The following is a 10,715-nucleotide window of genomic DNA, read 5'->3' as shown; positions in this document are numbered from 1 at the left end:
TATAACAATATTCCTAAATGCATTAAAAATGAGGTTAACAATAAAACCTTCATTAAAAAACTTACAAAATACTTATTTATTTATTTATTTCCTTAACAAAATAGATTGGGTTGGAAAAAAATACAATTACAATTAAAAACTTACATAAAATACAAAATAATAATAAGAGATCGAAAATAATTTAATATATTGACAAGTCATTGAGGCAAAATAATGACAATAAAATTATACAATTATAGTAACAATGTCAATTAGATACCCTTGCGACGTTTAAATATAAATTTAATTAAATTAAACTCAAAAGCCTCCAACAACAAATTCATCAATGCAATAAAATGATTTATCCAACAAGACATGTTTCAAATTCTTTTTGAATGATATAGAAACTTGTGCTATTTTAAGTTGGGCAGGGACTATTAAACATTTTTGTTCTTTGATATCTTGGACTATGTTTAAACAATATTTAACTTTGGTGCTATACACCACGTCTGTCCTTCCTCCTAGTAACAAGCCTATTTGACTCGGTCTCCTTACTAAATTCAGTCGAACTTTCAATCACGCCTGTCAGCAACACCAAAATATAGAGACAAGGAACCGTTAATGTAGATTGTGTGAAGTTGTCTAAAGTAAGGTTTACACGACTCCCGGGGCGGAATTCTAACTATGGTTCTTATTGCTCTTTTCTGTACTGCGAAGGCCTTTTTTACGTTATAGTCATAGCCATTACCCCAAAACCTGATACGGGGTTTTAATTGAGATAATATACAGGTAAGGTAAAAAAGACAATAAAAGCTAACTACTAAAAGTAAAGCGAGGATTTTTAAATTATATGAATAAAATTGGGTCCCCGCGGTAAGGTGCCCAAGATGCTGGCAGCGTTCCCCCTTTGTATTGCTATGCTAATGCGTTGGGCAAGGTAGCTGCCGGCCCTTGGGTTTCCCAGACAGTCAATTAATTTTTTCGATAAAATTTTGTACAGATGAAGGGCACTGGGACCCCATGGGCCAAGGGTTTCGACTCCAAAGGCTGTAGGTAGTCGGAGTCCAGATCCTGGTACTTAGAACTTTTATTCTTTCTGCCAGCTCAGCTGCGGAGCCAGCCTTCTTGTAGGTGTGTCTGACGGGATGGGGCAAGTGTGTATGCCGATGTGGCGTTCCACACCAGTGCCCAGCCCATACTCCAAGGGATGAGAGTCATTCCGTTCGGGCATTTGCCATCTGTTGGCGACATGCCGCTTGGCTCGAGGATAGCGGGCACGTTGACAGTGGCTAAGGCCCGGCGGATGATGTTGTTGAGGGTTGCATGCCAGGAGATACGGCCGACGCTCAGCTGGCAGGAAAGACTGTGGTGATCCAGAGCACTTACGTCTTTGCCGCAAGGACAAGGATGAGGGGAGCAAACTGGGACACCAAGGCGGAGACCTTTAGTTATGCGAATGGTCTCGGCGCTCAGGCAGAGGGGAAAGCGTGTAGCCAGTGGCCAGTTTCCATCTGGACGCCGCTTCCAGACGCGCTCGGTCTATTGGGGTGCAATGATTCATTAAGTCATTTAAAAGTCTTTTTGCACAGAATATTATCCCAGCTCCTTTGAATTTTGGGGTCGAACGGAGAATTTTCGTTGGGGCAAGGCTGGTTCCAGGTGTTTCTGGGCTCAATTAAGCACGTCACCTCGCAGGTTGTTGGCGGAAACCTTATGATACTGCCTACGAGGTTGATTGTGCTTTAGATTGAGGACAAAAAGGCCGGAAGGGCTATGGCTGATATACTCCTGATACCACGTCTGATGGGGAGGGTAGCATGGGTGAGAATGGATTGAAGAAGAATTTTTAGGTCAGAATCTATTGAGCTGATTATGGAATTTCCAAGTCGGACAGAAGCGTAGCAGTACATAATGTAAATTTAGGAACGAAAAGGCAATATTTTAAAATACAGATGGCGTAGTGGGTGTCTAGGCTCAGGAGCCTATTTGTACATGAGTTCAACTTTGAGATTGAATTTTGAAAAAGGCTGGAATTGAGTCATCGAATATAGGTGCACCTACGAGGCTATAGTTTTATTACTCATCATGATGTCTATGCGTTCGTGGTTTCTAGGTGTTGTTCGGAACAATAAAACGTTTGTCTTGCTCGTGTTGATGATAATATTGTTATTTTTGAACGAAAAGTCACATGTTGACAAGACCTCATTAGTTTTATGCTCGAGGCTTACTACATTTTCAGCTGTTTGACAGCGTTGGTATCGTCTATTTTTTAATTTTGAACTTAACTTAACATGTTAATATTTTAATTATTTAAATGACTTTTTTACTTAATTTAACAATAATTTGACATAGTATTTAATTAGGGTGCGATTCGTAACATATAACAACAAATGACATATTTTTAGTCGACATAACGCTCAACAGATATACCTAATTAATTTCTGGTATACAGACATTTGATATATTCTTGCGTGACATAAAGGTCACTGGGTATGATAAACGATTGATATAACAACATTCAATGTAATTTATCGATGGCGTAATGTTCATTTTATATAAACACTTCAGATATAACATTCACTGAGTATGATGTTGAATTTGTATGTGTGAAAAAGAAAAATTCCAGTGGCGTTTAGGTGTAACGGTGAATGAACCGTATTTGTTTGCAGTTCCTAGTTGGTTCGACCTCCTCCTGTGGGTTTAGCCACTCTGCAGGTACGAGTTCACGACTTAACCAATCCCGTTCCAATCCAGCAAGGAGTGAGACAAGAAGATACAATTTCCCCAAAACTATTCACAGCAGCACTTGAGGATGTCGTAAAAACCCTTAAATGGGATAATGGTGTCCATTTGTCTCACCAAAGATACGCGGACGATCTTGTACTATTAGCAGAAAGTTTCGACGATCTCCAAAGAATGCTGGAACAACTTTATGATGCTTCTTTGAGAGTTGGCCTGAGGATAAACGTGTCCAAGATGATGGCGAACTTCTCCAGTCCCTCAAATACCACTGTCACGGTGGGAAATGAGAGGCTGGAGAGAATTTATCAGTACGTCTATCTCGGGAATGTTCTATCTTTTTTCAAAGAGCATCAGCCTAAGGAGATCTCAAAAAGAATCCAGCTGGGATGGGCTGCGTTGGACAAGTTAGATAACATCCAATCAATTAATCAATTAAGGTTCTACAGTGTCAAAAGACCCGCTTGTTTAATTAATGTGTTCAGCCCACCATGACGTATGGTGCCAAGACAAGGACGCTCATGCAGGAGAATGTATACAGGTTGAGAGTTGCACATAAGGCTATGGAGCGCGCTATGTTTGGCATCGGCCTTGTAGATCGAGTTCCGAACGTTGCTATCCGACGACGGACGTAAGTCCAGGATCCTGGAACTCGGATCATGGAACTCAAATGGGGCTGACTGGTGGCCGGGGATGGGTAAAAGGCGCGTCAGGGCGCCCTGTTGCAAGGTGGGAGGACAATATAGGACGCGGGGCGTCAATGAATGCGGCTAGCACAGGACCGTGGTGGAAAGTACAAACTTCGGGAAGCTTATACCCAGCACTGGGTGAAATCAGGCTGTCGATGATGGATGATGATGATAAAATTTATTTCAAGTCAATCAAATTGCAGTGCTCTGCAGGGTTACATGGCTGTGCTTTATATTATTTTAAGTCAAAGTCAAAGTTAAAGATTAATTATTCCATAGGTAAAATATATTTACACTTGAAAACGTCACATTTAAGCTACTGCTCGTTCAATGCGCTGACCTCCCAGAGAAGAACGAACAAGAACTCTAGGGATTGCTCTTTTCAAATAAACTTAAATGCTATGGAATACACTTTGAATCCAATTTGTGTGGATTCTGGAGCCGTGTCGTCTTTCCATACATCTTTATCTAACACGTAGTCTTCAATTTTTTTGATATGATTTTTCGATCAAGATTTTTTTAATGTAGTTTTTAAACTTAGGAAATGATAACCTTAATATATGCTCCGGAATCTTATTGCAAAAACGTATACAGTTCCCCATAAAAGAGTTGTTTACCTTGGTTAAACGAAATCGTGGTACCATGAGTTTGGACTTAGCTGTAAGGTTAATATTATGGATATCTTCTTTCTTATTGAAATTATGTATATGTTTACGGGCATATAAAATATTTGAGTAAATGTACTGTGATGCCACAGTCATGATACCAGTCTACTTAAACTTTTCTCTCAGAGAAACCCGTGAGCCTAGATGGTACACAGATAGAATCGCTTGTTTTTGCAATATAAATATGGTTTGAATATTTGCCGCTTTACCCCACATGAGAATCCCGTAGGACATTATACTATGGAAGTAACTTAAGTAAACTAGTCTTGCAGAACTAACATCGGTAAGCTCACGTATTCTGCGGACTGCGTATGCAGCGGAGCTTAATCTGCTGGCCAGGGAAGATATATGTGGAAACCATTGAAGTTTCTCTCTCTTAGAGATTTGATAGTGGTTTCCTCACTTAACCACGTCGACAAGCATTTCATCAAGTTTACTGCAGAGGCATTTTCCTACCACGATCTAGTGTACCTTTCGTATAAGGTTCGTCCTCCTAAGCCAAAGCCCAAAATTCTAATGCAAAGAAATTTTGCCAATATTGACATTACCAGACTGCGTGGGGATGCCAGTGCCATGGACTGGTCAATTATTGAACAGGCCGATTCAGTTGATGAACAGTTGCAACTTTTTAATTCCTCGCTCATTCAACTGTATGATATCCATGCTCCTGTTCGTCCTGTGCGCGTCAAGCACCTTCCTGCTCCTTGGCTCGATGATGTTATCCGCAAGCATATGGGCATCGAAAACAGGGCTAAAATAGTGTTTAGAGCCGACCCGTCTGATGCCAATCGGGAAAAATATCATCAAGTTCGAAACCGCTGTAACACTATTATTAGAGATGCACAACGTCGTCATGTACATAAATCCGTTGAAAACGGGGACCCAGCGAAGGTCTGGAGGTTTTTGAAATCTTTAGGTATTGGAAAAGTTCCTAATAGCAAAACTTCTATTGACGTTGGCCTTAATCTCCTTAATACTCACTTCTCCTCTTCTTCTTCTATTGATAACAAGGTTAAGTCAGATACTCTGCAATTTCTTTCTGAATTGCCATTACCTAATATTCCTACTTTTGAACTCAGCCAGTTCACTGTTGGTGATGTCAAGAGGAACATTCTCTCCATCTCATCGAATGCCGTTGGTTGTGATAGCATTAGTCGTAATATGATCATTCCGCTCATTGATATCCTCACTCCTGTCATAACCAAAATCCTTAATACATCCATTTCCACTGGTACCTTTCCATCTGCTTGGAAAGATGCCCACATCATTCCTCTTCCAAAGAAAACGAATCCCACTTCCCTTTCTGAATATCGCCCTATTTCCATTCTCCCTTTCCTCTCCAAGGTCCTTGAAAAGCTTGTCCATCATCAACTCACCCTTTTCCTTACTCGTCACAATCTTTTTAATCCTTTACAATCCGGTTTCCGCTCTGGACATAGTACGACTACTGCTCTTGTCAAAATCTCTGATGACATTCGACTGGGAATGGAGAATCATCAACTCACCGTCCTTACTCTGTTGGACTTCAGCAGTGCCTTCAACACCGTTGATTTCGACTTGTTGCTTGCGCTGTTTGATTCTCTTGGCATTTCTCCGGCAGTGACTGGCTGGTTCCGCAGTTACCTGTATGGGCGGCGGCAGCGCATTCGTTGTGAGGATTCATTCTCTTCGTGGTGTAATGTTGTTGCTGGTGTACCGCAGGGCGGCGTATTATCCCCTCTTCTATTTTCTATTTTTATTAACTCCATCACTTCTTCATTTTCTTCTTCTTACCATCTCTATGCAGATGATCTCCAAATATATACACAGGCCCCTCTAACCAACTTACGTGACTCAATTTGTACTACGAATATAGATCTTGAGAGGATTCTCACCTGGAGTCAATCATTTGGTCTCAGTGTCAACCCTTCCAAAACACAATGTATAATCATTGGCAGTCCCTGGTTCCTAACGCGTATTAATCCTTCCTTACTGCCACCTATCACGTTTGATAGCGTTCAAATCCCACTCAGTGCCACCGTTAGGAACCTTGGGGTTATTTTCGATAAGTGCTTATCGTGGAGGCCTCATGTCACGGAGTTAAGTAGGAGGGTGTTTGCTGCGCATGGGTCTCTTCGGCGTTTAGGTAATTATCTTCCCATTCCGACGAAAATCAGTTTAGCACAATCACTCCTTTTGCCTATTCTGGACTATGCAGATGCGTGCTATCCTGATTTGTCTGAATGTCTCCTCGGCAAACTAGAGCGGCTGCAGAATCTTTGCATTAGGTTCATTTTTGGGTTACGTAAATTTGACCACGTCTCCGATTTTCGCTCGAAACTTAGATGGCTACCCATTCGTCGTCGTAGAGATCTCCGCGTTTAATCCCTACTGTACACTGTCCTTTTTAATCCAACTTCTCCTGCTTATCTTAAGAATTGTTTGGAATATCATAGCAGTACTCTCCCTCGCACCTTGCGCTCTTTTTCTACTCTTTCTCTGAACTGTCCTATCCATTCCTCAAAATACTTTTCCAACTCCTTCACTATTAGGAGCATCAAGCTGTGGAATGACCTGCCTGAGTCGATCAGACGAGCAAAGACTATTGAGTCATTTAAAATCCTAGTTAAGGCTCATTACCTTAAATTATAAATTCTACTCTGCTGTCTTATTTATTGTTTTTTTTTCTTTTTTTATTTTCCTCTTCTGTGGTGATAATATATTTATTTGTATGTATTATATTAGTATTTAAGTATTTATGTAATTTATGTGTTAGTAGATATTTATTATTTATTTCATTCATATATTATGATGTTTAATAATAATATCATATTTATTGCGCCCTCTATTATTATTACTACTTTTACTTTATCCTATCACCCCAAGGTTGCCTGGCAGAGATTGCTATTTAGCAATAAGGCCGCCTGTTGTACACTGTATTTTTGATTGTTTTGTATTTTTGCTTGTTTATTGTGCAATAAAGAATATTGAATTGAATTGAAGTTTACTATCTAAGGTTACTCCCAAGAACACTGCTTTATTAACAAGGTCTAACTTTTCTCCGTTTATTTCTATGCTTGGACTAGTCGATTTTTCGCTAGGTAATTTAAATTTAACACATTTTGTCTTCTTGGTATTAAGCAATAAATTATTAGCATTAAACCAATAAACTACCTTAGAGAAGGTATCATTAATATGGTCATAGTTAATGTCATGTCTGTCTGTTTTAAAAACCAAGGATGTGTCATCAGCAAACAACACTATTTCGCAATGGTCCTTAACAAAGAATGGCAGATCATTAATATAAATCAGAAATAAGAAAAGTCCAAGTATTGAGCCCTGCGGAACACCCATTTTTACCGGAGAACCCAAAGAAGTCACTCCATTTATGTCTACTTCCTGAATTCTACCGTTGAGATATGACGAGACAAGTTTCGTTGCCTTGTCATTTACACCGTAATGTTCCAGTTTCCTAATAAGAGTAATATGATCAACGCAATCAAATGCCTTTGAGAGGTCACAGAAAACACCAATAGCGTTCTGGGACCTTTCCCAGGCATCAAATATGTGTTTTAGTAACGCTACCCCCGCATCGCTGGTCGATCTGCCACTAGTGAACCCGTATTGTTCACTGTGAAAAATATGATTCCTACCGAAATAGGACAGTAATTGAGTCAGCATAGCCTTTTAGAATATTTTACTTAAAGCTGGTAAAATTGAAATGAGCCTATAGTTGCTAGGATCAACTTTCCTACCTCTTTTGAATAAGGGAATAACCTTGCTGTATTTCATTGAATCGGGAAAAACACCTTCGTCAACGCACCTATTGAAAGGTACAGCTAAATTTCCCCAATTAGATCAATAACTGAGTCTATACATTTCGCTGCCCCAGAGATCTTCAGTTTTTTTAACATGTATTGATTTAAAAGCTTTTATGATGTCTTGTGGATTAACAGGACGGAAATTGAATAAACTGCCACAAACGTTAACATTTTCCTTTAGGAGATCAGTAGCAAGAGAGGGGGGGGAATTTAATGATTCTGTAGTGTTCACAGCAATTTCCGAAAAGAACGACTCAAAAGCTTGGGCTACCTTGTATTTAGATTTTATAAGTTTGCTGTCTAATTCTAAAACTATATCTCTATCGTGTTGTTTAACCCTGAAGACCTTAAGAACTTTTACGTTACTCATGTAATGCAATGATCAAATGAATATGAATATGAATGAAAAATAAAAGAGTAGCCGACACTATGCATGAAAATCTATGCAATAAGCGTCATCTAGTTAATTTGTTTGTTATCACTAAAAATTAGAGTACCTAGCTTTGATAAATTGCAGTTTGTCAATGTAAAACAAATTAGTTACGAAAATAGCTATTTGGTACTCATCGCGACATCTGGACTAGGTACCAATAGGTATTAAATACCCGACTACGCTGTGTTGTCTGTACCTAGCGCCATAAGCAGTCCTCTTGACTTATTGTGTGTTATAGTATTCTGAACTAAGTATGAAATATACACGATTTTAGGTCCGAAAGAATTCCAATGTGTAGTAATTGCGAAAAGAATTCGATATTTTACTAAGAAGGTATTGTTTAAATCTGTTGGTAATCAATTATCTTTACCGCCGTGTACAGGGCTACGCATGCTTAGTACTTCGGTTTGCAATTCAACTCTATGCCGCTTGCGATAAGTTTGAAAGTTGTTCTTGGCTGTACCTAACCAATCCTATCCACCGACTCGAGAGATACGGAGTTCTGGGTAGACTACGGGCTGGCGGGGAGATCAGGATATCAGGTGGACAGGGCGTTCGTCTCGCGCGGCCATCTAGCGCGTCTTAGTAGCGGTCTCGACGAGGCCTGAGGGGAGCAGACGCGCGGGGCACGTGAGTTGCCCTTTAAGTCGGGAGCTATTTATTTTATTTATTTCTTCATTATGTCCGGACATTGTCGCAGGATACTGCTCCGGCTGCGGCATCTCCGGCACTAGCCCGGAGAGCTAGTAGTGTATGAACTAGACATCCTCCGGTCCCTCTAGCTGCATAGGAATTTGGGTACTGGAGAGACGGCATTTTTCGGCGTCGAGAAGTGAGCGTGCCTTACAGCTCCGCCATCAATGAGGAGATTTGGTAGTCGACTTAGAGTCCACGGCTCAGCGGTGGCAACTGTTGGTGAAGCGCGGCGGGAAGTGAGTGTGCCTACTTATAGCTTCGGTACCTATCTGCGAAATAGGGAGGGTGCTGTACGTGCTCCAGTTTCATCCGGTAGTGCCTTAGGCGAGCCACCTACCGGATGAAATCCGTGCAAACGGGCTGATCTGGGGATAGGACTGAATTAGATGGTCCCTGTGTGGGCTTGCTTGCACAGGTCATAGAGCCCTTCCCGCATAACCGAGAGGTTGTTAGGGAGGTGCACTATAAACAAAACTATGTAGAAAGATATGGGACTGCTCTAGGAAAGTATCTAACGTCATCTCTTTGTATTTTTTCCCGAAACAAACGACAGATAACGCGGTCCCCCACCCTACAACACATCATGACCTTGACCCACGTTTGTTATCAACAAGGCCACGAACGCGGTCGTGTCGGTACTCTACCTAACTATCGGCGAGAGCACACGTTGCGTCATCATCTCGCTGATCGCGATGCCCCGGCGCGGCCGGAACAATCGTCAGTTGACTCACGTGGGCGAACTAAGGCTGCTACAAAGCAGTCGTGATCGACTGCATACAGTCGACATTAACTCAGGCTGTTAGCGCCGCGCACATAACTCAGGAGCAGTAATGTAAAAACATAACGTCGAGATGAAAGCACGGACGTTAGTTCTCCTATTATTGTTACGCCACCCCGGCGTTATCAAAGCCTGAAACGAAAGCATGCGAAACGTATAGATCCACTATTGTTATGTTGCTACAGAGAACGTGATTTTTATGTACTGTACCTGAAATTAAGGCCAGATGAAAATGTTAATTAAAGATTCAAATAATTATATAATTATCACCTTTTGCCGTTACTAAAAAAGTTGTTTCAGACTCAAAAAATAGTAATATATCCTCGTAAGATTGTCAATCTGTTTTTGATTCTCGGACTACGTATTGCTCACATCGACGCTTGAAGTTGAAATCTCTATTGCACGCAGTTGAGTTTCGACTGCATACAGTTAGTGCGTGATGTCGTTAGTTCACGCATTAACTGCAAACATGCAGTCAATTTGTTAGCAGCCTAAGACATTATCTGAACACGTGAAAGGTCACTTGGACGAACGGCGGGAGAAGACTACCGCCGCGGCGACTTAGGTACAGGACACAAATAATAATAATAATAATATAATAATAATAATAATATAATAATAATAATAAATTTATTTCCTTCACACACAATTTCAACCATAATTAAACATTCTTAAGTAATAAAACATTTGTTGTTTGTGAAGGCTGGAGCCTAAACTAGGATACCCTGTGCTATAGGTCTCCAGGCCTCCGCCTACGGATAAAGTATCAATAAAACATTGGCTGCGTCACGAATAATTGCTGAGAGAAAGATACTCAAAATTTGGTTTATACAAATCAAAAAATTATAAATATAAATAAAATTCAAAACTAGAGGGCAAGTATTTTGTTGTGGGTGTGTGAGAGTGTGTGTTTGTGTGTGTGTGTGTGTGTGTTTG

At 40.5% G+C, this 10,715-nt stretch overlaps 1 protein-coding gene across 1 annotated transcript in view; it reads right to left on the bottom strand.

Annotated features, from left to right (window-relative positions):
- Positions 1 to 1,083: 1,083 nt before the first annotated feature.
- The window catches only part of LOC113234005, a 15,774-nt gene continuing 6,142 nt past the window's right edge, over positions 1,084 to 10,715 (bottom strand). Inside the window, exons 3-6 of the mRNA XM_026469233.1 lie at positions 6,526 to 6,653; positions 5,578 to 5,695; positions 5,140 to 5,264; positions 1,084 to 1,518 (exon numbers count right to left, since the gene is read on the bottom strand). Of these exons, the coding sequence (XP_026325018.1) occupies positions 1,084 to 1,518; positions 5,140 to 5,264; positions 5,578 to 5,695; positions 6,526 to 6,653 (806 nt within the window). The remainder of the gene's footprint in view (positions 1,519 to 5,139; positions 5,265 to 5,577; positions 5,696 to 6,525; positions 6,654 to 10,715) is intronic.

The sequence above is a fragment of the Hyposmocoma kahamanoa genome, unplaced genomic scaffold (genome assembly GCF_003589595.1).
Source record: "Hyposmocoma kahamanoa isolate Upper Pololo Valley unplaced genomic scaffold, ASM358959v1 81, whole genome shotgun sequence".
Lineage (NCBI taxonomy): Eukaryota > Metazoa > Arthropoda > Insecta > Lepidoptera > Cosmopterigidae > Hyposmocoma > Hyposmocoma kahamanoa.
This window is presented reverse-complemented; position numbering and strand designations above follow the sequence as displayed.